A 27,876-nucleotide genomic window follows, 5' to 3' on the forward strand; every position below is an offset into this window, starting at 1 on the left:
TCGAGGTAAGACTTTGTTCTTTTCACTGCGTAGCAAACATTCTTTGATGTGGAAGTGCTTCTTTTCAGGCGAACAGTGATACGCTATTGGATCTTGTAGATCTCCAATTTCGACGTCGCCTGGTACTAAAGTATATGGCCCAATGCTAACACTATCCGAATACACACGACACTGCCTTGCAGTTCAGAATATGCGTCAGTTTATTTTACCGTCTGGAGCTCGTGGCTCACTATATTTGTATATTTTCAATACAGCAGAAAAGCAAAACCTCCAAAACAGTTTGTCGGCCGTAGCAAAGCCCTGGAACAAAGAATAGTTACCGGACCACTTCAGGAAAGAATTAGTCGCTCTGTTTCGTCGTTAGTACTGCCTAACTAAGCCTAACCTGATTGACGGCTGAAGAAGCCGCAAGGGGCACAAAGTTCTCAACATTTGACTCTGCATTACAAATGTGCCTTAATCGGTTATTCTGAGAGGATGACAGCAATTTAGTGTGAGTTGCTGCCTTGAAAGATTGTGCTGTAGATTCAGACATAGCGCCCGAGAGACTAAGTATAGAAAAGGCTGGCATAAAAGTGCAATCTTTTTATCTATGAGTATCCCTGTTTTCCATTCCTATTTATAAATGAAAAAAAAAAAGCCGAAAAAAGAACCGTCCATATTTAGCTTTCCTTATTACTGTTTGTGTAACAGCGGGTTCTAGGCCGTCAGTTACTATAAACTGTTCGTATATCTCAGCGGACGCGATCAACTTTACACCACCGGAAAACAGCACAGACAAACCATTATCTCGAGAGGTTGTGTTTTGAGCTGCATCATCTTCATATGTAGCTTGCTGGTCTAATATTTATTGTGCTATTCCTCACAACACCATGCTACATAAACAGAGTGTGTGACCACTCACTGAATGTGCATGATCGGTAAATCGTTATTGAGAGACTTATCCTATGACTGCTGTTACGATTTTCGAGTGTTAGTGTCACCCATAAAAACTATTTTGGAACATATACCATGCACTTACGAAACATATTTATTTCAGTGCCTGCATTGAACAAGTGCAATAAATATCTGACTATTTATCTCACCTCGTGCTTCATTGAATTTTATTATTAAACTAGCCTCCCCAGACCGCCAAGCACTCCTTGGATAGTTAGACTGCTTCACCTCACGCAATGGTGTACTGAGGTAAAGCAGTTTGCTCTCTAATACCAGACGCTGCAATGGCACTAGAAGCGTCATCGGGGGAAAAAAAATGTGTCGTCAGTCCTAAAATTCGCTGATTGACTGGATTGAAGTGACGTCACCAGACCGGAAGTGCCATCACTTCCGGCTAAAGCATCAACAGCTTCTAATGATATCGCATTGCCAGCATATAATGTAATTAGGTGTCCCTGTGATGTTTAATGCCCACAAAGTGTCTGACAAAAGATCTTGTCTTAAGCGACTGTTTGGTCCATCTTTAGTTTATAAACACGGCTCATAAACTCGTCAACAAAACTTGTCAACGCGTGAGCAGAAAACACAGTTTTCCGTTACAGCTAACAATATCAGTTCCTCATCGTGTTGCACCGACGTCGTAGCAATTTTGACTTTAAAGAATGACACATGAGGCAAGGTAATGTTGAACGTAGTTTTATTGCAAGAAACGTTGGATACTAACGAATATGTGCGCAAAATACTTTAGGGCTTATACGTGAAAACAAAAAGGGCACAACTTTAATGTGCTCATCAAAGAAGAACATGGAACATGAAGCAGCTGCATTCAAACAAAGGGAAGAACTTTCACGTGCTCTTCCAACTGAAACATGTTACATAACGTTGACTCAACGAAATGTGTCGAGAAAGTAACGAAGAATAGAATTCAGGCTCGCGTTAGTTGTCAGCATCAGCCTTCCATTTTGGGTGCAAGGCAGGGCCCTTGTAGCGCTTGGGGAGCCCGATCCGGCGCATCTTTCTTGGAACTGTAAGGACAACAACAAGAAATAAGATTTTCTTCATTTGATTTCATGATTTAGTCAATTTACTGGTTAGCCTTCCTTTGTTACACTTAACGTACCTTTCGGTCAGATGTGCAAAACATGAACAAGGACGTCAAGGCCATACAACAAGCGCACTTGTGCACCCTTCACGTCCTTGTTTTTGTTTGCGCAGTTACACATGTGGGATAATGAGCGACTGACTCGCCCTAGAACGTGCTCTCCTACTTCTAGGTCGATAGCCGCTTAATCAGTTATTTTTCGTCTCGAAAAGGTTATAACTAATTAGTTTCAGAAGTTTAATAATTAACTATCAAGTATATTTATTTAAATACTGTTAAGTAGGTGGTTGATCAATTGGATAGTTAGTTAGTTGATTAAATTATTGATGAATTAATCAGTCAATTTAATTAGTTGTTTAATCAGTCAGTCGGTTAGTTAGTTAGTTAGTTAGTTAGTTAGTTAGTTAGTTAGTTAGTTAGTTAGTTAGTTAGTTAGTTAGTTAGTTAGTTAGTTAGTTAGTTAGTTAGTTAGTTAGTTAGTTAGTTAGTTAGTTAGTTAGTTAGTTAGTTAGTTAGTTAGTTAGTTAGTTAGTTAGTTAGTTACACTGACGTCCGAGCTGGAGCTAGAATGAGACGAGCAGCTCAGTCTAAAACAATGCCTCTCCCGAGGGGCACATATTAAGCTCATGGCAGCGGTTAGAGCTCAGTCTCCATGCCAGTTTTCACCTCCGCAATGGCCGTCCTCTGGGTACATCGTGTCTTCAGACGAATCCACGGCGACAGCAGCACTTCTGTCTGGAGACACTTTCTCGTTCAGGGCTCGTATCTTGCACAGCTCAACCGGCGGGGCAGGGTCACTGCTGGCGGAAGCTTCTTTCTTGTCTGCGGCTCCTACCAGGGTCTTTTCTTTTGTCGCTTCATCCTTGACGAGACACTCGTTCGACGTCGGTACCACCACGAATCGCTTGGAGTCCTCGTCGAAGTAGACCTCCATCACCTTCTTGTAAGTCCCCTTCCCAATCTGTTCGCCCTCTGCTGATGCCGTCAACTGTTCGCAGTCTTCTGGGAGACATTGTTCTGGCTCTTCGTAAGACTGCTGCTGAGACGGACTGCTCTCGCAATAGTCCTCCGATGTCAGTTCTTCATAATCCACCAGGCTGACAGGTTCCCTGTCCAAAGCACCAGGACCCGTTGGTTTTGTGTAGGCTCCTGAGTCAGGACTCCTTTTGTCTCTTCCGGGACAACCAGCGAAGCTTTCGCTAACGTCATGTCTCTCTGCGTCGCCCGAAGTCCTCTTGCTGAAAGGAGTGGCTGCGCTTGGGGTATTATTCCGGAAGTAATGAAACGACTCCCAGCTTTTCTGATCAGCTCCGCTGCATGAATATTTGTGCGCACTCTCCCAGTTACAGACTTCCGACTCCGAGCTCTGTGTAAACCCCAGCTCGTTCAACGCACATTCTGCACGCTGATTAGGGCGTTCCGGATCTCCGGGTTCGAAAACAGTCGCGTCGTCAGGACCCGGGACAGGGTACCGTCGCATGACCTTCACTGCTATTGGTGACTCCGAAGGATCACTTGAGACCGAACCCCATTTCCTCTTTCTGGGTGAAGTCGACGCAGAGCTCTCTGAGCTGAACAATTCGGTGTCTTCATCTAACTCTCTTTCCTTTGGGTGCGTTGCCTCTTCTTCTGGGTTCTTAGCAACATTACTGAGCGGAAGATCTACAGCTGAGGCACTGTTTCCAGACTCTGAACCATCCGAATCAGAATAGCAGGACGATAGCGGTTCCTTATCATCGAAGTCATCCGAATCCGTGATGTACGAGTATTCTTCGTCACTCGTAGAGTACAGGGTGCAGGACTTGTCTTCAGAGTAGTCATCGTCTTCTTCACTATCGTAACGTTTAATGCTTGATAAAGACCTGTAGCCCAGAAGTCTGGCGCGCTGTACCATGCCACTCGGACCCAAAGCTGCTGTGGAGGAGTCATTCGGAGTCCTCAGCTTGATTTGACGGCGACCTACCTCTGCATGCGAGTTCGAGAGTGAGGTCTTATTGTAATTTTCTTTGTCGTCGTCGCTATGAATGCTTCGTGAGGAAATCTGGTAAGGAAACTTCTCCTGGTGCAAGCTAGACCCGGGGGCTGTGTTTTCATCGTAGAAGCTAGCGTCTTGGTCTTCGACCTGACTGGCCGGGCGCTGAATGCAAGGCACTTCAAAACTGTCGTCGCTACATTGGGTCTTGAAGGTCGGCGACCTTGACGATTCGTCCATATCCGTGTCCTCTGGGCCAATGGGTGCTTCTTTTTCCAGACTGGTGTCCCTAATTTCCTGTCCAACATTAGGGAGCCCGCCGCAAGAACTGACCAGCCCATCACAAGCTTCGTGTCGATCTGCGTGGACAGCAGGAAATCCTGTGTATGTCTCAAACCACGGTGAGGACAGTGCGAGTGAGGGGTCATTGTAGCCACCACTGGAACCAGCCGATTCTGCGTACTGCTGCCAACTGGGACCATCTGAACCGATTCCTGAGAACGAAAGCCGTGGAAAGGAGTAGATCGTTGCGTATTTCTTGGTGATGCTTCTCGACTCAGCATCAGTACTGCCATCTTGTACTTCCAAGTTGCTCGAGTCAGTGTGCTCAGTCCTGGCATGACTAGAAGGCATGCAGGTATCCTCGTTGACGGCGGAACTCGGATTTTCCGCGAATGCTTTGTAGCTTATCGGAAGTACTCTGGTACAGTTCAGTTCTTCACTGGAAAGTGCTTGAGAGGACTTCATTGGAGTCCAACTTCGTGCTTCGAAAGTGTAGCTTTCTGCCTGAACATCGGGGCACGTCGTTGGTTCTTCGGCTCGACGACTTGCCTTTGCTGCTAACTCATCGTCCAGGGATTCTTGCGACAAGCATTCGGAAAGGCCACGTGGTCTATATTGCTCCCCGCATGCCGCCAACAGTGTCTTCATTCCGAGCAACAATGGAGTGACTGAAGTGTATTGGCTGTTAGCCGGATTGTTGAACGTGATGCCTTTCTTACAATATCCGTGGTCTGAAAGAGGTCCTGGAAACACGGCCGGTTGACAAAGTGAAAGTTCCCGGCATTCTGCCGCATTGTTCATCGGCGCTGCTTCGATAGCTCGGGTCTGTTGGCGCCAGTCGGTAGGGTCGACATACTGTCGCTTCGTGTAACAGATAGGGATTGTTTCGTCCCTGTTAGCAGACCTAGTCCATCCTATGGACACCAGTCCGTTGCTCACGGAGAATACCATGCCACGAGCCAAGTGAGCACTGACGTCTATCACGGGTAGCCCTTCCTCGGCTCCACGCTTTACCCCGTATGCAGCATCGGTGCAGGCATCGCGCATTAAGCTGTAGTAGAAGCTGACAGTGCCTTCTCCGTTCCTGAACGCTCCTACTGGAACGCCGTCGATGACTAACACCTCGTCTGTGACCATGGTGCGAGTTCTTTTGATCACTGCAACCATGTCTCCAGAGTCATGAGGTCTCTTAATGCTTTCGTTCGTCAGTCCAGGTTTCAGTGAAACCACTCTGCAGACTTGTAAGTACCCTCCTCCACCTGGGTATGAAACTTGGGACAGTATTGTTGATCCACTGTCTTGCGATAAAACTGGCGTGTCAGTGGCCACAGTAACGTCTGATTCAGCGTTTAAAGGAAGGGCCCAGCATTGCAAAACCCCTTCCTGAGTTTCAGCGTGGGCGTCCGTCTCGTTCTCAACATTCACAGTTTCAAAGCATGGGTTTTCTTTCGGTTCATTGACCTCTTGTCTTGGCCCCGGAATGTGGGCACGAAGACTGCTGTTTTGAGTTGAAAGCGAGATCCCAGCATCTGTCTCTCGTTCTGCTCTTTCACAAGGCAGCACAGGAAGCAGTTCATTGGCCAGTTTCTTCAGCAGCAAACCGTGGCCTTCGTCAACTTCGAAAACTCTTTCATGGCTTAGCAAACCGCGCCTACTCGCTGCCTGAGTCAATAGATCAGCGGTGAATGATGTGCCGGGGTTCTCGTAATGAAAGACAAGCTTCCCTCCTTCAGCTGCGTGGTAGCGGGAGAGTGAATCACCCGACGACCGCTCCGTCACCACGGCTGAGGTGTCGTTGGTCGCAGTCTTCTGTTGTGCCCTAACCGCCAGACCAGCAGACGGGAAGTTCGTAGAAGCGTTGTCCGTTAAGAACGCCGTCTCTGCCCTCCGCTTTGTCGCACGCTCGCATGAAGAGACGAAGAACGTAGCACCCAAACGAAAGGGCAACGAAGTGCAATTGGCTTCTTCAATTGAACGCTCGGCTAGGACAAGCGACAAGGCGTTTGGGGCGCCGGCGCGTCGCTGGCCTTGACGCTCCGCTGGCTCGGCGTCGGCGTCGTCGCCGCCATTTCTCGGTTCAAAAGAAGCGCCACACTCCTGTGCGCCGGCTTGCTCAGTTTGTTCAGTTTCGGTTTCTGGTTCTCCGCTGACGCCAGCCATTTCAGCTCCTGCGTTTTCAAAAGTTCATGTGTGTTATCCCAACCACATCGTACTGCTCAATGTGAAGCGAAAATTATCGCTGATCAGTTTTTTAACTAACGCTATGTGATAACACGACCAATTACCTGTATGTTGGCTGCATAAATACAATATTTACAGCGTGAAGAGTGCGGTAATCCAACACTGCTAACAAATCAGGGTTGCAAATGACTTAGTATTCTATTTAAATGAACGACTCACCTATCTTTGTGATCTGCTCCATGACCTAGAACAGAGCGACAAGTGTTAACGAAGGTTCGATAAATGCTTGGATGGTTAAGCTGAGACTGCGTAAGCAGTGTTGAAAAGTGTATTATAAAAACCCCACTTCTTTCATCGTTTAAATCATATATATTGATATTGCGTAGTAACACTGATGCTGTGAAAATTATTCCTCAACAGAAGAGCGACGTGAGTCCAACAAATTCAAAGAAAACAGTTGGCAGTAGTAGTCGTCTGCTTCAAAATCAAAACGCGGTATGGGCAGAAAAAAAACTTCATAACTATACAATAAAATTTATTAGTACGGTAACATAATATAGAGAGTTATGTTTTACGCGCGTTTTGATGCGGCTTTAAAATGGAAAGATTATTTCATACGCAACTGCGTCTTTGCCGTGTCCGCCCCCTAAAACCGGAAACTGGCTTCGACGGCGGTGCTACACTTCCTCCCCAATGGCAGCGGTCGGTGGGTGTCGGCGGAGCTTCTCGAGCCGTCGTTGATAATGTTCGCCCGGTTTCCTTCTAGTCGCGCAACGATTGCTCAAGCCCTCACAAGTCACAGGGAGAGCCTGCTACGAATTGTAAGTACACCCCTTACGTCCATACCTCAACCACGAGCGTGAAAAGCAGCGCGCGCAATTCGTTCAGCGCCGAGATGTGTCCGTGCGTGCTTTCCGATTTGACAGGGACTTTTATTTTTCTCTTCATATCAACTCTTCCGTAGACTTCCTCGTGCTACCGGATGGCTCTGAGTGCCGCTTCGAATGTCCGGAACGCTTCGCTAGCCATATAGGGCCCTTGAGAACGTCCGTTGTGGATAAAAAGAAAGCAGATCCCCGACCTATATATTATCCAAAACCAAACAGCGCTCGTCTCTGAATGAGGACCAAACAAGCCGGGTTTCTCCCGACTGTGTTGCACTTTAGAGCCAGCCAAGAAAAACACTTCCCCGCGCCGGTGTTCCCGTGCTATTTAACCGATTTGGCAGGTTGGAGGGCGGCGTTTTGTAAATAATCATAGCCCGTTGCGATCTCTCCGCGCAGGTTCGACGAGAGGCACATCGTGCGTGTTTCGATGTTCTGGCGGGCATTCAAAGCAGCGATCTTTTTTTTTAATTTTCGATTGCTCCAAACAGTGCTGTAGTGGTGTTGGTTGTGGGAAATACATCGACGTTGGAAGGAAGAGGGGGGGGGGGGGGGGAGGGGGGGGATTTTCCATGCGTGTTTATTTTTCGCGATATCTCAGTCGGCCAGTGGGGGAGACCGCCTGGCCAGTCGGCCAGCCAGCGTCCGTCGGCTCGTCAGGGTCGCGCGCGCTGAGCGAAATGCCCCGTTGCACGACATTCCCAAACAACTTTTTTTTTTCTTTACTCACCCCCCCCCCCCCCCCCCCCAATCTCTCTTCCCCGTCTTTCTCTGTCCAAGTCTATATTCCACTCACGTAACTGGCTCTGGATCTTTTCCGTCTCTCCTTCAGCAGTCTTCGATAAACGACTCTGCGGGAAACTAGTCAGTCGGACCGCAGCGCTTTCCGGCTGTTTTCCTCTCAGCAGCCGGCCGTCTTGGAGTGGCGTCGATCCTTTAGTTTTCCTTTTTTTTTTCTACTTGTTTATTTTTGCCCGCCTCGTGCTCGCGCTCTCCTCTGCAAGCAGCAGGTGTTTCCGGTCGAAGTAGACCGGCGGCGGCGGCCAGCTAGTCCCAGGCCCGTCCGAGAGGCGACGGCGAAGTTGCATGCCTCTTACTTCACTCATTTACACACACACGCACCATGCTCCGTGCCTCGGCTTTGTTCTGAGGGCGAGAGACCGCTGGTCTTTGTGTCTCTCTCTCTTTTTCGGCCAGACCTGGCCCTCTTTTTTCTCTTTTTTTCATCTACACCATCCCGGACGTATACGACATACGTAACGACTGCGAAAAAAAGAGCGTGCGCGTAACTCCTGAAAGAAACTCGGTCACTGCGCGCCCAGCTCTGCTCTTTTTTTCTCTCGTCACCGCGCCGCCACTTCATGCTTCCCTCATCTTCCCATTGTGCGCGCGGTTTGTTTTCGTCATCAACTCGTCCGCCTGCTCCGAGCCTGTTTGGTCACACCTGGTCTGGCGTGCGGTGAGTCGCTATTTTTTCGCTCCGCACGCGCGCGCCTCTTGCTCTCGCCTCATCCTTGCATGCCCCAACGACGACGACGACTGCGAGGGCCTACACCGCTCGTGTGTAGAGCCAGATCTCCGATGCGGTGTTGCATCTCGTGCAAGGGAGTGACCCGAGCGCGCGGTGGTGTGGTGATCCCGTTGCCTATGCACGCATTCACGGTCCGTGTCAGCGTTTGTGACCCGTAATCCTGCCTCGTCGTTCATCGTCGCTTCGGCTGTGTGAGGACCGTCGCTTCATTCGACGAGTTGGTGCACTCCGGTGGTTTCGCCTGCGAAGATACCGAGCGGGAACGTAAGCGTGTTTGGATGTTTCGCAAGCTTTATTTGGGTCTTCCTTTTGCAGCGACTGCATTTGCCGGAGCCTGGAAGGGGCGTCGGGTTTCCAAACGCGTTTCCGTCGCCGTTCAACCTTTATATAGCGTTCCTTTGCGAGTTTGCGTGTTTTTTTTACCCGATACTCGAGAAGCGTGTCGTATCAGTTTCGTTATGACGCCTTCCTCGGTGGTGAAGTCAGTGTATGTATAGCCGAGTCACCAGCACGATCGAGGCACGCGTCTAGGGGAACCAGATAAGGTGCTTTAATCTGGACAAGAAAAGGAAAACTGAATTCGAAACCTCGCCACTGGCGGACACACTTCGCTGTCACCAGTTCGACGCCGTGAAATCGGCTCGAAATCTAAAAGGACACATGTGCTACGAGATTGTGGCGTCTGACTCTGCCCCAAATTGCCTCTCGGCTGCTAAGGTTTTTCCTTTCCATTTTGTCCTTTTTTCCTAGCCTCGGTAGGTACCAACGCCCATGTTTTATCCGGACCGAAATCGCGCGACCTTGTATCAGTAGGCACAAACGCCGAACAACCTGCAAAAAGCGGTGGCCGCAGGCGAAAGCCACCCGCGCTGCTGCTGCTGCTGTAGCTACTGCGGCTTTTTCTTCGTCTTCTGTCTTTCTTTTTGCGAGTTGAGGTGAACGACATCGCGGGCTCTAAACTGGCGCCTTGCCACTGGCTTCCGGGGAGCACAAATAGCAGGAAGGGATATGCCTTTTATGCCTGTGTTAATTTTTACGTGTCCCTTTGTGCGTTCGTGTGTGGCTGCGGCGAGCGCTCGGCGCGGCGATCTTGGAAGAAACCGCCGACTGCCTCTTTCTGTTCGTTCGCTTTAGTCGCGCTCCCCCGAGACTCGGCTTCCATCTGGGGCGAAACCGCTTCACACGTGCCCAAGTTTAGCACTCCGCTGAAACTCCCGTGTGTGCGCGCGCCGTCTGTGTGAGTGGTTGTGGTTTCCGTGTGCGCGGAGTGATTCGTTAAGTAGGAACCACGCTTGATCCCGTCTGCTGAATCACGGCTGATATCACCTTCACGTGTTCCCTGGGCTGTATTCCGAGTTGCAAGCCTGAGCAACTAGTGCTTGTGTTTGTGCCTAGTCATCCACCCAAAGTGGGTGACGGAGATGTTATCCGCCCCCTTGGTTTTTTGTGATGTGTGAGTGACATGGTGCGGACCCGGTGCTGGCAGTTTTGATATCCAGTTGAGAGACATAGCCGAAATGTTTCTCTGCAGGTGTGTATTGTCCGTAATGTGCTGGCTGTCTATAGTTGTGTGTTCCCATTCACACCAGGTTGGCTGTAATTGCTTATAGCAACTACGCGTAAACACTGACTGGAAGTGAAACGCGTCAGCTGCAAATATTTGAGGTCTTCATACATTGTGAAGGAAAGTGTCGGCATCCCCAATTGGTGTATATCTCTTTCAAGGGCGAGCAACTCACTATCCTGGTCTTCGGGGCAATTCTTGTTTCTTTGTCAATACGGTGACATCCCCCAGCACAAGTCATATCACTCTTCAGCATAGTTATATCTGCTGCATCACTACAAGTTGCTACTTTTACCAACTCGACAGGTTAAAGCAATTCAAGCGAATTTGTTTTCCCCAAGGTCTAAGTGCTTGTCATTACAGCTCACGACTTTCTCATGCTCCATCTGCATTTAGCAGCTCGCATATGCATCACAACAACAGCGTCGTCCCAACGCTCATGCCGGAAGGTTAGCAGCCTTGACTCTGGCCAAATGCCAAGGCTTCATTTGCAAGGGAGATTGCCCTACATGGAGAGACGCGCGGCACGTTCCTCTCCTTCCGTCAAATGACGCGTGACCTCCGAGAGGAGCCAGAGCAGAACAGAGGGAGTCGCAGGGGAGTGTGACAGTGTCTTCTTCTTCTTTTTTTTTTTCCTGGGTGCTGTCACGCCAGGGTGCTCACATGTTTTTGGGGTCAGGGCGTCTCTCCGATGCTCCTGCAATCACCGGAGGCTCCCTCGAGAGACAGACGAATATGCCACTCTGTTCTGTGGCGCGGTATCCTCTGTGCTTGCTGTGTGATGGGAGCTTGTGGAAGCTTTAGATTGAGCACCAGGAGCTCTGCTGGCGTGATGTGTGTGCGGTAAATGTGCCCCATTTTACGTTTTCACAGTTGTTGGCACTGTTCGTTGTCGCCATAGTTCCAGGTGCTCCAAGCAGTTTTTGCCACTGACTGTATTACTCTTGGGAACAATGCAGTTTGAAGGAGCGGTACTTTGCATGTTTTTCATGTAACCTGTTTTTGTCAAGCATTTACTAACAGCTCACTGCACTCTGGCTAGAAGATAGCATTGCTTTCTCTACGATTGGTGGCATTACGTATGTCCATAGCTGTCTATTATAGTTTTCATGTTGTTTTTTGGGGAGCATTTAAGTTAGTCATACTGTGATGCATGTTGCCGTGGTCATGCAGGCTATTGAAAAGATACATAATATATCTGGAACTCCATTGTACATCGTGCTACTCCAGGTTTCTGTTTTAGTGAACTGCATTTTGACATGGGATAGATGGGCACCTTTGTGCACTTCTTACAACATCCCAAGCTGATGTTGCTAACTCCTTTCACTGCCATTTCCACTGTGTACTGCATTTCACGTGAAGTGTTTCATTTTAAAGTAAAAACCATAGTAGTATGAGTGATGTCATTGTTCTGTGAACTGACGCATGGAAAGCTATAACGGTTGTAGTGTTCCCTTTTGCCTATGTTTACAGAAACAAAAGGCAAATTGGCATTTGGAAGGTTGTGAGAATTGCAGTGTACCGTATTGCCTGTAATGGGTTTTTAGGAACGCTTTTGTTGTCGTAAACGAATGGCAGCTCGACAGTGTGGAGTCACGAAGGTTGTAGTGCTGCCAGTTATCTGCAGTGTGTATCTTGGAACGCTTTCGTTGTAGTAATTAAATGACTAATCTTATCTTTGGCATGGTGTGCTGGAATGTAATCTGATGTGCTTAGGGGCATCACACATGTCAAGCGCTGCCACCTCTGTCTATTTTCATGAGAAGCACAGTCTATCAGCGTAAATGTAACCTTTTTAAAAACATGAAATGCTCTCCACCATGTCATTTACAACTCAAACAGAAGGAAGCCATTTTAAATAAAAAAAATTTCGTACAATCGAAGGAAAGCCAAGTAAGTTCAAAGCAATCTTGAGACATTTCTGTCTGTCTCGCGTAATCACAAGACTAGCATGTACTGTCATGAGAGCATGTGTAGCAAATAGTCAGAAGTTGCCTGAACACCTGCCAGAAAATTGCGTCAGTGTTTAAGGCCTGTGTATTCACTCTGGGCTTTACAGATGTGAGATGGGAAACCTCCTGCGCTTGCTGTCGAGGGATGACACCCCGAAATACGATGTCTTTGTCGACTTTGAAAGTAAGTAGCGTTGCCTAACCTGCACGTTGGGATGGTTATGAATTTTTGTGTAGTTACATTCCTGGCTAATGCACACATTTGATTGAGGTGCTATTCACGAGATATTGTCATGTTACAATAATCCCTTTTCTTCGGACTCCTGGACTGGGAAAGTTCTTCCTGTCATACTGTTTTCTTATTCTCCAGTGTTTCGTCCCTTGCAAAGTTAATTTATTTGTTTGCTCAATACCTAGTGCCACAGAGCAATGCATTTGTTTCTCAGTTAAAAAAAAGTTGTTTTTATACACTGTGTTTCTTGCTCACACTGTCTTGTTTTAAGCTGCTAAATCTAATCTCTGTGTTACTCAATCTATCTTTGGCTGATGGACGTATATACTGTTGTATGTCCAGCCACAGCTATGTTAATGTGCAATGTCTCACTGTAGACATTCAAGGGATTAACGGCATTATTATTCCTGCGTTGTAAACGCGGCAAGTTAATTGCACCTTTGATGTTCCCACAGCTGGGAACATGTAGGCCAGATAGTGTTCGTTTTCTATCGCTCAAGTACTGCCCCCTTTCTGTTCCAAAGCCCCAAGTTAGAAAAAAAGTGAAAGGGAGAGGTGATCTTATTTGCGTGTCATTTAGTACTGTCACATATTTTCACATTAATCTGTTCATTTGTTTATTTTTGCATACTACAGGACAGTGATCTGCTATGCCAGTAGTAGGATTAAAGGTTGTAATTTAGGCCATAAAGTATACGCGCATGAATATGCACTTTTGCACGAAAATGCAGCTGATGTGCAGAAAAGAAAGTGCCAGAAAATGTCCAAGTGGCCAGGCACGGAAATGCAAGGTTACCGTATTTTCCGGTGTATAAGACGCACCCGCCATATATGCAGGCTGTCATTGAAAAAATTGGTATATAAGACGCACCCCAATTTACCTAGTTAGGCTAGTGACGCTTAATTAAACATGCTTATGCGACCATCGCAAAATGAACCGTACGTGTGAGTTCTTAAGCAACGCTAAGTGATTGAAAAAGGCAACACTCACGACATACCAGCCCACGTTTTAGCACAAAAGAAAAAAAAGCGAAAGAACTCTCTTTTTGTCCATAACAGTTTATTTTTACATAAAACCTTCAAAGTCTTCATCTTCGGATGCGCTATCGAAAAGGCAACGCGTCTGAATCATTCTCTTCGCACTACATACTTGCAAAGGGTGACTAAAAAAAAACATCGGCTTCTCTTGGCTTGTCTTGACTATGGCAAGAAGCGCGACTGTTGCCATCTTTTGGCATTTCACATTACCTTTGCTTGGGGCCTCCGAAACGACCCCGCGTTTAAGATCCCGGAAGTGGTCAACCTCGCCGTTTCACGATAATGTTCACCTAAAGAAGTTGCGCACGGCGGTCCCCGTATTGAAGTATTAACCATGTTGCAACCGCTTTATTGGTAGTAATATTTTTCGTTGAAAAAAGCTTGAACATGAACCTGAGTAATTTCTGAACTCGCAAAAAAACCCCGGAAAATTCGCATATAAGACGCACCCTTGTATAGGGCGCACCAGCAAGATTTTTGAAAAAAACCCGCGTCTTATACACCGGAAAATACAGTATGTGTATGCATCTTCAATTGTGGGTACAGATTTGCGAGATGAAAATGAGTAAATGGCACCTGGTAATGAATTTCATTCTTCAGTAATATGCGACAAGGAACTGAGCTCAAGCGTGTGTGTTAGTGTGTGTGTTGCAAATTGCTACTGCCAGATTTAAATTTCTTCCTTCTATTCAATGGTTCTTCAACTGCGTGTGTGCTGTTACCTCCATTTCACAGTGTCGCATCGTTGCAGCTGATCTGTTTGGGATTCTTTTTTATTGTTTCAGATGCTGAGCCATCGGAGTCTGAAGAGGAAACGTACTACATAGTGCAAGATGTGCTGCAGCACTCGAGGGACATACTCTTGGAGCTGCAGACTTACAAAGGGGCGGGCAGCGAGATCAGAGAGGTTAGCGGGTGGAAGCTCTAGAGATGATGTCATTGTGTTGAGTGTTGTGACATGTAAGCAGTTAGAGCCATCATCATCATCATCATCATCAGCCTGACTGCACCCACTGCAGGGCAAATGCCTCTCCCATGTCTCTCCAATTAACCCTCTCCTTTGCTAGTTGCCGCCACTGTATCCCCGCAAACTTCTTAATCTCATCCGCCCACCTAACTTTCTGCCGCCCCCTGCTACGTTTGCTTTCTTTTGGAATCCACTCCATTACCCTTAAGGACCAGCAGTTATCTTGCCTTCGCATTACATGCTCTGCCCAAGCCCACTTCTTCCTCTTGATTTTAACTAGGATGTCATTAACCCGCGTTTGTTCCCTCACCCACTCTGCCCTCTTCCGATCTCTTAACGTTACACCTATCATTTTCCTTTCCATAGCTCGCTGCATTGTTCTTAACTTAAGCTGAACCCTCTTTGTTAGCCTCCACGTTTCTGCCCCATAGGTGAGTACCGGTAGGATACAGCTGTTATATACTTTTCTCTTCAGGGATATACTTTTCTCTTCAGGGATATTGGTAAGCTACCATTCATGATCTGAGAGAACCTGCCATATGCGCTCCACCCCATTCTTATTCTTCTAGTTATTTCCCTCTCATGATCCGGATCTCCGGTCACTACCTGCCCTAAGTAGACATATTCTCTTACTACTTCCAGCACCTCGCCACCAATTGCGAACTGCTGTTCTCTTGCTAGGCTATTGAACATTACTTTGGTTTTCTGCATGTTAATTCTTAGCCCCACCGTTCTACTCTGCCTGTCTAGCTGATTGATCATGCTTTGCAATTCATGTCCTGAGTGGCTTAGCAAGGCAATGTCATCAGCGAATCGCAAATTGCTCAGGTATTCTCCATTAACTCTTATCCCCAACTGTTCCCATTCCAGTCCCCGGAATACCTCCTGTAAGCAGGCAGTGAAGAGCATTGGCGAGATCGTGTCTCCCTGCCTGACACCTTTCCGTATTGGAATTTTATTGCAATTTTATTGCAGCTAGAGCCAGTGTGCGCCAAAAGCAGGGCCAGAAGTAGCTCGGGAGGTGTACTTGCACATTTCTGATCGATTCTTTGTGGCTGTGTATTTCTCTAGTGGACAACCTCCTAGTGGGAATTTCCTTCTGCATTGTTTCGTTTGGTTGCAGCTACATGGCGAGCTTTCTCAAACATGAAGTGCTTGGAAGTGGCACTGTATAGGTTTTAGCAGAAAATCAAAACAGAAGTGAATTTCGCAGTAACGCTAAAAATCCGTCTTTCACAGGGGCAGCCTCACAGCTGTGATAGAAAAGGTTCAGAGTGGTGTCTTCAAGCTGGTGGCTCATTAACAAGGCTTGAATAACATGGCTGAGCCTCCAAGGAACACAGCTGTGGATTCTGTTGAAGTATAGTCGAGCCTTGCTGCAGCAAAGTTGGAGGGGCACTGAGACTTCTTCGTAGTAACCATTCAGTTGCATCCACATAGAATTGCATTGTGACACTTTTAAGCAGTAATTATGTTTCCTTTGTTGGGTCCGTTAACTTTTTCTTTAGATCATTCATTGCAGTATTTAGCTTTGTCGTAACAATAACTAGCGTAATAATCAACATTATAACAGCATAGTTGCCAGTGTCCTGGCATTGGTTTGTGCCATGACTTGAATTTTGAAGGAATGCTAAAGTAAATTTTGGCCATGTCTATGCATTGTGGTACAAGCTTATAAAAGCACTGCTCAAGTGTTCACCCATGTGGCAGAGCTTTGACCAGGTATACGAAGCTACAGCGATGCCGTAGGTGCTCGTGTAAAATGCTAGTAGGTCAAGTGCCTCTTTCACCATGCTCGCATGCAGTTGCATCATTTGCAAGTGACTCTAGAGGCATTAAACTGCCGTTCTTGGGTATGTGTAGGTGATGTGGGGGATTTGTATCGAAAGGGCACTCAGCATAGCTTCGTGCAATCTTGTTTTTGTGGTAAAATTCAATTGCTTTGCTTTTCGCAGCTCTGTTCACGTTCGTTCAGCAGCAAAAGATGCGTTCATTGCGGAGAAAATAAGAGTTGATAATGGCATATTTTTGGCTCTGCACTCAATTCAAACTCGTGATGTTCACAGTAAAGTCAAGAAAGTTATGGATATCATTTGCACTGATTGGATGTGGGTGGTGGCATAGTCTAGCCTGAGAGATCTGCATAAAAAAAGGAAAGTGTGGCCGTTGTTGCAGCTTGCATGTGAAAGCGCCTGGTGGCGACAGTATTCCTGAATTTCATTTCTTTTTCAGTTTTTTCTAGGTGTCCTTAGAGACTGTTGGCTCTAAATCTTGGTGCTTGCTTTGTGACTGTGTGTGAATGAAATTTATTTGTTGACTGTCTAGCTCTTTTCTTTGGCCTGATGCAGCATTTTGATCATGCTTTGTCCAGGCCATAGCCAATCCGAGAAGTGAAGCCCGACAAATGAAAGCCTGGGAGGCTGTGCTGCCCCTTGTCTCCAAGTTAAAGCAGTTCTACATCTTCTCCCAGAGCCTTGGTGAGCGCTGGCATTAAGTAGCCTGTCCTAGCTTTTAGTCTTCATTACCCTGCTTACTGAAGCCTCATTGGTCTGACTCAACTCTGATTGGGGAGCGGTGAAAAGTTTTATGGCCACTCATGTCCCAAAAGAGCAAGTAAAATCATTGTAGCCTTGATAAGCTGTTTTGAAAGTTGCCATTGTTTATGGGCTGTTGTGTATTGCCACCTGATTTGTTCCCGAATGGGCGCACCAGTCGGGTGCTGAAGAAGATAGCAGCGTAGAAGATAGCAGTAGAAGAGGGTAGCCATATTGCGCGTTATAATTAGGGGTGTGCGAATAAAGGCCTTTTATCTTCGTTCAATTCATATTTGAAAATTTAAATATTTGCACACCCCTAGTCATAATCAGTTGCACACTCGGGCAATTTCACTTATCAGTCACGTTAGTAGGCTGAGGCAGCAAGTTAAATGTGTCTCTGGAAAGTGCTGTTCTGTCTCCTGTATGTTTCGTTTTTTTTTTTAGATTGCCAACACATTCCTTGTAACTGTACTCTTTGTTGTAATTAATTAACACTGTGGGTTGAAATTAGTAGTTATGTAATGCTACTTAATACGATTGGCTTGTGTGATTTCAGCAAGGCTGTTCATTTCATTATCTACTCTGAGGCTTAAACAGCCACTGTCTTCTACTTCTAGCAAGTCACACGCCTTTTTTCTATTCCGATCTCTTCAGAGGAAGTTGTGCCTCGCATCCTGTGGGAGCTGTGCTCCGGTCCACGCACTCCACGGGAACACCTGGAAACACAGCAAGCCCTCGTCAAACAGTTTGCGGAAATCCTGGACTTCGTACTCAAATTCGACGACCTCAAGGTGGGGCTTAGCATGGTCTCATTGATTGTGCGCGCCATTGAAACTCGTCAACTGAGAATTTTGCTGCCTCATCGGCCTTCTCTGCCCTTCGCTTGGAGATTTTATTTTTTTCTGTTGGTTTGCACGGTTGTTTAAGCATTGCAAGGGCTCAAGACAGTGTTGCATGGGAAAATTATTGTAGTCATTGAACACACTGGCTCAGTGCCAAAGTAGACAGATGTAACCATTCAACACAGTACTACTTTACAGTTTACAAAATAAGGCTTAGCATATGCGGATGACATTTTCTTGGTGCTGGCCGGAAGGAAAAGAAAAATGAAGAGCATATCTCAACACAGTAGGACCTTAACCATTCTTGTCTATCGAGACCTGCAAGAACACATGAAGGTATTATTCCATTTGAGCGACTGTATTCTCAAGTTGCAAGCTCTCTTCACTGAAGTTGCAGCATTAGGTTTCAAGTATTTGAATGTTGGACCCCAAGTAACAGATTGATTATTGAACATATTCGGCCCCGTAGTTCTGGCCTTTTGGGGTTAGCTATCAGAAGCAGACTTAAGCTGCACATCATGAGAATTATAATGATGGGGCGTATGGTATGCAAATATTGTCTTGTCAGAATCAAAACATGAACACCACCTATGTATCAAGCACAAGTTTACTCCTTGTTACGTTCAGCTGTAGTGAGTGAATAACGTGATTCGTGCTCCAACACAAAGGATTTCTGCAAAATTTGTATTCAAATAGTCAAATTGATGTCGTGTAGCTCTCGAAGAAGGAGTCATGTAAGTGTTCTTGCCGGCATCTGGCCATGAAAACGAGGCCCTATGAAAGTGAAATAGTGGTAAGCCAAACAAACTCGTCTAACCACTGACATTTAGTTTCTGTTATACATTCAGATGCCGCGACGTCTTGCTGCAGCAAAGGGCAGTCACACACACCACTTTGTTGTCACTGCTGCTCCATATTCTGAAATGCAACACATTTGAGTGAACGCACCAAGTGAACGTTTTGCAATGAAACGAGGAGTGCAGTGCTTCTCGAGATACGTCAGACATCAATCAACTGGATCGGACTCACCTCAAAAAAGGTGGCTGTTCGATCAGTTCAAAATGAATCCACAGGCAGTGGTCACATTCCATGGTACCTTTCAATATACACTCTGAAACTTAATCACATCAGGCTGCAGTATTGCTCAAAAAGAAGATCAGTGTCTGTTAAATCCTTTTCCCACATCTAGTCTGCTACTGCTGTAGACAGTTGCCATTGTGCTAAAGTGAATTTGATGTAATCAAAAACATACGAGGAACAAGTTCTCGTGTAGCATGTATGGACAGCAGTGGCCATGAGTATTGCCATGCAGTCATCTTTATAAAGTTCTTCTGTGGGTGTCATTTAAGTGGGTGGTACAAACACAACACAGCTCACCATCAAAGCTAACACTTTTGACATCCTGCATTTATTCAGCATGGTTGCTGTGCTGGTTCAATAAACCGTCTGTAACTGGAGCTCAAAAGGGACTGTAAATTGGTCAGAATGATGTGTACTTTGAATTAAGAGTAGCCTTTTTAATATGCTTAGTGTGAAAGAACCGAAGTGCTAGTTAAAATAAACCATAGTTTGAATTAAGCAGGTTGGAATTACTGAGAGCTCACTAGGACAGTAACGATGCTGATGGAAGTGTGTGTACATGCGAACATGTGCACATGTATGGGTGTTGATTCAGTGCCCATTCTATGCGTGACAGTGTGTGAGCACGAAAGGTGGGACCTGAGAACCCGGAAAATCAGTTGTTTAAACCACTAACAGGTGTCTCTGCAATCATCACTTCAGGATATGACCGTGCTTGTTTGATGCTCACTTGTCTTTGAGTGTGATCAGGGTTGATTGCTTATTGCAGTGCGTGATACCCCTACTCCTACTAAGCCATCATTTTGGCTACGTAGGCCTGAAATTGCAACTTTTTTTTTTTTTTTTGTAATAAAAGTAAAACGAACTATTTCATCCTTTCTGCAGATGACGAACCCGGCGATCCAAAACGATTTTAGTTACTACCGCAGGACGGTTAGCAGGTTACGGCTGGCAAACCAGGTGAGTCTGAGTTGCTAACTTCCTATTGACTTCCTAATCAAGTTAAGGTGCATTAAGCTGAGCCTTGAAACTGAAGATAGTACGTTACTTGCATTTTGCTGCTCAGATAAGATAAGGTGAAAGGAAATGTTAATTAGCATCGACTTGTTTAAAGTCAGAATTGCAAAGCATTTTGTTTTGTGTTTAAAGCCAATGCTTCCTAGATTTGCACAGTTTTTATTGTTCAGGATCTCAGCGTAGCTTCCTCTTCTTCCACTGCTTCCTTTTTTGCTTACACTGCCGAATATATTGACAATTTTATTTTTACTTCTCATTAATTTCGTTGCGGCGGAACTCCATTCTGAAAAAAATTTCATTGTGAGGGGTAATTAACTGCATTACTTTATATAGTTTGCTGAAGCTTGACAGGGAATGTGAATTTGTAGTTGTGTGTGTTAGCGGGGTTTGATTCTAACCAGGAAATACAGGGGCACGAACTGTGAACACTTTGTCGTGGACTCTCATGCGTGTCAAAACTCTGCAGGAGAACATTGAAGATGGCCTGGAGGTTCCCAATGAGCTGGCAAACCACATGTCGCTGTTCTACGCGCACGCAACGCCCATGCTAAAGGTGCTGAGTGATGCCACGACACGCTTTGTGGCTGAGAACAAGGACCTTCCCATCGAGAACACCACCGAAACCCTGGGCACCATGGCCAAGGTCTGCCAACGGATGGTCGACAACAGGTACGCAACAGAGGGGGTAACTTGCAAGAATGAAATGTGCGTGAAAGGAAAGCGAACTGACAGATAACATGGCCACGTGATCGTAGACCCTCCATCAACACCATTGCACATGACTTACAGTTTGTCGGCTTCCCGTTTGCCATGCTCCTATCATCACGTTCGTCTAGTTCCTAGATCTTTCTGGTTCCTTCTTTATACCCTCTTGAACTTTTCCATGGAAACTACTTCACCTTGAACTTCAGCGTATTGTCTGAGAATGGTGTAGCTCACGGTCCGTTCACCCCCTCCCTCTGTGATAAGCGTCGCAGAGATACCAAACAATGGCCACTTGATGCGTCTTTGCCGTCGTTTTGAACTTCTCCCGGCACCTCCTCGATTTAAAATCTCAAGGAAAAGGGGGGGGGGGGGGGGGGATCACTTATTCGGGCATGGGCGGGCACTGTGTATTTTGCTTATATGCACTTACATAGTATGTTATGCAAGTTTTTGGCCAAGAGCTTTTAAGAAGTTCTGCAGCAGTGAGACTTGTTAAAATACGTGCCATTAGTTTGTTTTGACAGGATGGAATGCAATACTGTTGATATTAGAGAGTTTTAGTATAGCGTACGTAGTCATACGCAAAGGCATAGCGAACGCGAGTCGTGCTGCGCATGCGCTAAACGCTATTTCAAACCGATGTGATACGTACATTCGCGTTACGTACGCTATTTTCCGAATTTAGCGTGCGTGCTCTTGCGTACGCCAGGAAAAATAGCGTTGTCAACATGGCGGCGCCCATGTCGCCCGCTTCGGAGAGAAAATGTCATGTTATTGGGTTTTTAGGCACATTCATTGCCCTTAAATGGAACGTGTGATATTCGCTTTGCCTCCTCTCGCCAGCAGCAAAACGAATGAGTGATAAACTTGCCCTATTTTGGATTCTGTGTAACGATTCCGCCGTTCCTAACCCTAAGAAAACACCACCGACTGTGGATTGGCTTGATTTGGATTCTTATGCCAAGGTAGTCATAGCCTTGCCAAAAGTAGCCGTTTCGGCTGTAGGGCAGTAGGGGTCCGAAAGAATGCTAGTACGTACCATGACGTTCTTTAAAAAACTTGCTCGGTTTGTTTATCTAAAAAAAATTAAAAAAAGCTAGGCCCTGCCTCGACTGCGCAGTGCGCGACTCATCGGGGACACCATGGGGGACGCTATGCAACAGGCTAACTACGTGATACGACTTGGATCAGCTTGGCCAATGCCTTGGCTAAGCGCGAAAAATACGACACAGAATGTTTTTACATTATAACACCAGATGGCGCCACGGCGGCCTTAGCTATCATTGCGTTCGGCGGTTGTACGGTAAACTAAAAGTGCTCTTGCGACTTCCACAGCAACCTCCCGCCAAATGCTTGCGTATAGCATACGTAAGCGCTCATATGCTATACTAAAACTCTCTATTGTGAATTTTAAGAGTTGCTGGTACTAATATTGGCTTTTTAGGTTCCATGCCGCCTAAAAGTTTTAAAAGGTTTTTTATATTGTCACGGCATTCAACAAGCCGTCTCCGTAGGTTGTAGCGTTGCGCGACCTGGCCCTGTTGATCTTGAATGTGAAGCCGTGCGAGTTGGCGGGCAGCTTCGGCGCGTTGTAAGAAGGATGCAACGTCGTCATTTGGGTGGTCTTCGTCATGGGGCAGCATGGCATCGAGTGTTGTCGTCACCTGACGGCCATAAACGAGGCTAAAGGGCGTCATGTTGGTGGTTTCTTGTACGGCTGTATTATACGCGAACGTCACATAGGGCAGGACGTCGTCCCAGGTTTTATGTTCCACGTCCACGTACATGGAAAGCATGTCTGTAAGCGTCTTGTTTAGACGTTCCGTCAGTCCGTTAGTTTGGGGATGATAAGAAGTCGTCCTACGGTGACTGGTGTGACTAAAAACTAGAATATGGTGCAAGAGCTCAGAGGAGAAGGCAGCCCCTCTGTCCGTAATCAAAACTTGTGGAGCTCCATGACGTAAGACGATTTGATGCACAAAGAACTGGGCTACTTCGAGGGCGGTGCTACTCAGAAGGGATGCTGTCTCTGCATAACGCGTGAGATAATCAGTGGCTACTATTATGCAGCTTTTCCCGGAGCCTGATGTAGGGAAAGGTCCCAGCAAGTCCATGCCGACTTGTTGAAATGCTTGCGAAGGCGGCTCAACGGGCTTGAGGAATCCGGCTGGCTTCACGGGCGGGACCTTACAACGCTGGCAATCCCGGCAAGTGCGGACATAGTGTGCAACGTCATGACTCAGGCGCGGCCAGTAGTACTTCTCTTGAATTCTGGCTTGTGTTCTTGTAATCCCAAGGTGGCCGGAAGCTGGTTCGTCATGGCAGGCGTGAAGAATTTCATTGTGTAGGGACACGGGGACGACCAGCAAGTACGGCCTAGTGTTGGCAGCGAAGTTCTTCTTAAAGAGAACACCGTTACGTATGCAGAGAGACGACAAAGAGCGCCTGAAGGCTTTAGGAACTGTGCTGCTGGCTCCTTCAAGATAACGAATGACGTCGCGAAGATCGGGGTCGGCGTGTTGATGCTCGGCGAAATCGTTGGTATGGACGGCACTCAGGAATATTTCTTCGTCGTCAGCAGCATCATCCGGGGCTCGAATTGCGGCTTGAAGGGGGCGTACGGTGCATTAACGACGTACCCAGCACCTCCACCAGATGTCACGTTGGTAAGCAGCGGCTGAGGGTCCACAGCGGGTCAACAGACGTGCGCTTCCAGATCACTTTCACTTTCACACACACACTTCCTCTTCTTCTTGAGAGGCGCTTCCATCTGCACGAGCGCTGGCGTCAATATGCGCATTCCGCCTTCTTATATGTTTCTGCAAGTGTTTATTCACCCAACCCTGCAACAGCCTCATACATGAGGCTAGTAGTATGTACTAAATTAAATAAATTAACAAGGGTAAAGCTATCATCCTGCCTATTTGAAGTTTGAGGTTCTGAAGTTGCCGCTTCAGAAATGGGAATGAAAGGATAATTGTACACTTACGCCATTTCTTCATGCCAAGATAAACCAATGGCACGCATTTTAGCAAGTTTCCTGCAGCAAAATTTCTCATAGGCTCTGTGCAAAAAACTTCAATAACACATTATGTATGTGCATAAGGACCTGTTTTTATACGGAATGAAATGGCATAATTATGACCATTAGAAAATGTTTTTGTTTACGGCCCTTCTCCCTCCTTCAACTGAAAAGCTTGGAATGTTAGTAATCGAAGAATGAATACAAATTGCTTTCAGATAAAATCACACTGAAAAACTGATAGTTAACCCTGAAAGTATTTATGAACTTCTTTTTTTTTTTTTACATTCAGTTTTTGTGTGCATATAATTTGATTGATAGTACCTTAAGACTCACTCTTATGAATTTTCAACTGATAAAACTTCATTAAGCTTGGCCGCATTGAGCACATGTCTTTCTGAGCCAATAATCATTTTGTGATGAAATTTAATATTGTAATTACCTTAAAGGCGCACGGAAAGTCTTGTGAATTCTTCTATATTCCCGTTCATTTTTGTATTGAACTTCATTGGACATTTTGGTGTAGGTAGAGAATGAACACAAGAAAATGTTCTGTGATTTAGTATTTTACAATTTCTAGGGACTTCTTAAAATGAAACTGGGATACTGGTATATAATAGGGAACCTTTTGAATTTTGTTGAATTTTGTTAGCTTTCTTTGGACTTAGTTTTAGGTCATGTCCAGAATGATGGCTAAAAGCTGTTCAGTGCTGTTCTGTTCCATGATATAACTTCCAAAGATGATAACCGAGACTTTATTACATTGGAAGTGTTCACTGCATCGTGCAGAGAAATCTGTTCAAGATTCAGGAATGAAGAGACCATCCTGTTTGTGCTGAGGGTGATGGTCGGTGTGATCATCCTGTACGACCACGTTCACCCCCAGGGAGCTTTCACCAAGACATCTCACATTGACGTAAGTTGCCCCCCCTTCCTTTCGTTCTTCGAATGCAGTCGGTGAGGTGAACGTGATGCTACATTGTCAGGACTAATTGGAGGCTTCCTTCCCGATGACTTGTAAGTGTGAACAGCCGGGAGGCAGGGAACAAAGTGTGTTTATTATCAGACAAGCGGCTGCTTATATAAGGACAGGTACAAGCATGAGCATGCGCACTTGGTACCGTAAGGGCACGTGTTAACATGACAGTGCGCATACTTACATCTTCCTTCTTTTCGAAGAGAAAGAAAAAGAAACAAGAAAAAAAAGGAAAAAGTTTCCAAATTCACATGTCAGGGACCTAAGGCTGCGGTCTCTCTGGCAGGGGGTAACGTTGTGGCGGTCTACGCTGACGATCACTTCTACGAAGGATGCCGTCAGGTTGTAGCTCCGCCATCTGGTCAGGCTGGGATACCGACTCCGGAGAAATGGTCGCTTCAGGGTCCGACGTTGGTTACATTTCTTTGGAACTGAGATGCTCCCTAGTGCGCCGCAGCTCTTGTCCGCTGTCTGTAAGTAGGGTGTATGACCTAGGTGTTCCTGCAGGGCCTACAACCACAGCTGGCGACCATGTTCTGCGTATGGTGTCGTACACCGATACTCGAGACCCGCTGCGGAGATGTGGTAAACGCTTAGCTGTTCGGTTGTAGAAGACGCGCTGCTTTTCTCTTATTTCCTGGAGGCGATTGCGAACGGATTGTGATGGCACAGTTTGTGGTTCGAGGTGCTGGGGAAGAACCGGCAACTGGGTCCTTGTTTGGCGGCCCATCAACCTTTGAACGGGAGACTTCAGTTGCTCGTCCCTTGGCATGTTTCGCCACTCCAGCAGGGCGCTGTAAAATTCCAGGGTTGCGAAAGGACATTTCGTGAGCAGTTTTTTCGCCTCCTGCACCGCACGCTCCGCCATGCCGTTACCACGAGGATAGTACGGGCTTGACGTTACGTGGGCAATTCCTAGCTGCGCAGCAAAAGAGCGGAAACAGGCGCTGTTGAAAGGTGGGCCGTTATCACTGCACAGCTTTGCCGGGATTCCATGAGTCGCGAAGACGAGCATGCACGCATTGTTTACCGCTGTCGCTGTTGTCTGACGTAGCTTTTGAACCTCGAAAAAGAACGAGTAGAAATCCACGAGGATTAGGTAGGACTGGTCATCGTGGTGGAAAATATCAAGCCCTACTACTTGCCATGGCAGGCCTGGTATCTCGTGGCTAAGCATAGGCAGTCTAGTGTTCCTGCGCTTGTACTTTTCGCACGCTGCACATGACTTAGCTAGAGATGAGATGTCTGCGTTCATGCCGGGCCAGAACATTACTTCTCTAGCTCTCATCTTCATTTTTTCCTCGCCTCCATGTGCGGTGTGCAGCAAGCGCAGAATTTCCGGTCGCTTGGCAGGAGGAATGACTATTTTGTTGCTTCTGAGTAGCAGGCCTTCCTCAACGTGCAGCTCGTTGCGGTAGCACCAGTATGGACGCAGGGAATGCGGCACATGGTCCTTCATTTCCGGCCATTCTGTGCTCGAGTAACGGCGCAGTTCAGCCATACTAGCGTCTTTGTTAGTTTCATGCCGAATGCTTTCGAGCTGCTGGTCGGACACAGGAAGCGAAGAAACAACGCTGACTTGAAATTGTTCTGTCTCGTCGGATAGTTCCTTAGTACTCGGGAAGCGAGAAAGCGCATCGGCTAGAAACAACTCCTTTCCTGGTTTGAACGTCACCTTGATTGGGAATCTTTGCAAAACAAGCCTCATGCGTTGCAATCGTAGAGGGCATTCACAAAGTGGCTTTTTGAATATAGATTCCAGAGGCCTGTGATCAGACTCGACGATAACCTCTGATTGCCCGAAGATATAATCTTGAAATTTTGTGCAACCATGAACAATTGCCAATGTTTCCTTCTCGATCTGCGCGTAGCGCTGCTGTGCTTCTGTTAGCGAACGGGATGAGTACGCAACTGGCTGCCCATTCTGTAGAAGAACGGCTCCTACTCCATGCTGACTGGCGTCTACTGACAAGGTCACTGGTTCTTCTTGGTTAAAATAGGCAAGGACTGGCGCCTTCGTGAGAGTCGCTCGAAGCTGAAGAAAACTGCTATCTTTGCCGGTCTGTCCAGACCCACGCGACGTCCTTTCTCAACAGCTCGCGAAGCGGCGCTGACAACGTGGATATGTTAGGAACAAACCGCGCCACGAAGTTGATCATGCCGAGGAAAACTTGCAGTTCCTTACGGTTTTGTGGTTGCGGAACTTGCATGATGTCTTCGACTCTGCTCGGGTCCAGGCGCAGCCCCTCTGGAGTCAGAATGTGGCCCATGTAGCGGACTCTGGGCTGGAGGAAATTGCACTTGTTCTTATTGAGCTTCAAGTTGTGTTCGCGACATCGGGACAGCAAAGCTTCTAAATTGCTGTCGTGTTGCTCTCGCGACTTTCCCCAAACCAATATGTCGTCCATAACGACAGCAACGCCCTTCAAGCCCTCTAGTACCCGGTGCATCACCCGCTGAAAAATTTCCGGCGCTGAAGCGATGCCGAACGGCATGCGCAGGAATCTGTATCGTCCGTAGGGCGTGCTCATTGTGCATAAGCGGGAGCTCGGCTCGTCCAACTTAATCTGCCAGAATCCTGATGATGCATCAAGAGTAGAAAAGAATTTCGCTCCATGCAGCTGCGGTAGGATATCTTCTAACGTCGGCATGTGGTAGTGCTCCCTCAGAAGTGCCTTATTTAAGTCAGAAGGGTCCAAGCATATGCGTACTTTTTCTTTCTTTACCACTACAACCATGTGACTAGACCAGGAAGTCGGTTCTGTTACCTTAGCAACGACGCCGTCGTGCTCCATCCGGTCCAGCTCAGCTCGGACGCGCTCCTGAAGTGCGATGGCGACTCGTCGCGCTGGCTTGACGACGCCTCGAGCTTCAGGTTTCAGCTCCATGTGGTAGGCTACGTCCTTGATTTCTCCCAAACCCTGGAAAACATCTTCAAATCTTTCTACTATTTCCTTACTTTCCGAGGCGTCCACGGTGTTTATGCGGCCAATCAGCCCTAAGCGTTCAGCGACCTTGCCGCTCAATGTAACAGGAACTGCTTGTTTAATGATAAA

The 27,876-nt window shown here is 46.8% G+C and overlaps 3 protein-coding genes across 5 annotated transcripts in view; 1 reads left to right on the plus strand and 2 right to left on the minus strand.

Moving 5' to 3' along the window:
• Positions 1–1,872: 1,872 nt before the first annotated feature.
• On the minus strand, positions 1,873–6,714 carry LOC149335412 (uncharacterized). The gene is made up of 3 exons (XM_089553801.1): positions 6,693–6,714; positions 2,705–6,460; positions 1,873–1,961 (listed from the first exon to the last, which is right to left on the minus strand). The coding sequence occupies exons 1-3, from the start codon at positions 6,712–6,714 to the stop codon at positions 1,873–1,875; spliced, it is 3,867 nt and encodes a 1,288-aa protein (XP_089409927.1).
• Positions 6,715–7,161: 447 nt separating this feature from the next.
• LOC149335413 (CYFIP-related Rac1 interactor B) overlaps positions 7,162–27,876 on the plus strand; it is a 34,706-nt gene continuing 13,991 nt past the window's right edge. The window contains exons 1-8 of one of the 3 annotated variants that reach the window (XM_089552104.1): positions 7,162–7,294; positions 12,512–12,588; positions 14,460–14,581; positions 17,013–17,118; positions 17,833–17,969; positions 19,986–20,060; positions 20,584–20,786; positions 24,634–24,760. In XM_089552104.1, coding sequence (XP_089408230.1) covers positions 12,519–12,588; positions 14,460–14,581; positions 17,013–17,118; positions 17,833–17,969; positions 19,986–20,060; positions 20,584–20,786; positions 24,634–24,760 — 840 coding nt within the window. In that variant the 5' untranslated portion in view covers positions 7,162–7,294; positions 12,512–12,518. The other 2 variants (XM_089552106.1, XM_089552105.1) reach the window with 2 other exon arrangements.
• On the minus strand, positions 26,869–27,825 carry LOC149335414 (uncharacterized). Its single transcript, XM_089553596.1, has 2 exons — positions 27,589–27,825; positions 26,869–27,105 (listed from the first exon to the last, which is right to left on the minus strand). Exons 1-2 carry the CDS (start codon positions 27,706–27,708, stop codon positions 26,869–26,871), a joined length of 357 nt encoding a protein of 118 aa, XP_089409722.1. The 5' UTR covers positions 27,709–27,825.

This window comes from Amblyomma mixtum, chromosome 7, assembly GCF_055824585.1.
Source record: "Amblyomma mixtum isolate Tamu chromosome 7, ASM5582458v1, whole genome shotgun sequence".
In the NCBI taxonomy this organism is placed as follows: domain Eukaryota; kingdom Metazoa; phylum Arthropoda; class Arachnida; order Ixodida; family Ixodidae; genus Amblyomma; species Amblyomma mixtum.

Coding starts and splice junctions, on each gene's coding strand:
- LOC149335412 (XM_089553801.1), bottom strand. CDS start 6,714: ATGGAGCAGATCACAAAGATAG. Junction 6,461..6,692: donor GGAGCAGATCACAAAGATAG/GTGAGTCGTTCA, acceptor TTGAAAACGCAG/GAGCTGAAATGGCTGGCGTC. Junction 1,962..2,704: donor AGAGGACGGCCATTGCGGAG/GTGAAAACTGGC, acceptor TTGTCCTTACAG/TTCCAAGAAAGATGCGCCGG.
- LOC149335414 (XM_089553596.1), bottom strand. CDS start 27,708: ATGGAGCTGAAACCTGAAGCTCGAGGCGTCGTCAAGCCAGCGCGACGA. Junction 27,106..27,588: donor ACGACGGCGTCGTTGCTAAG/GTAACAGAACCG, acceptor AATTTCCTCCAG/CCCAGAGTCCGCTACATGGG.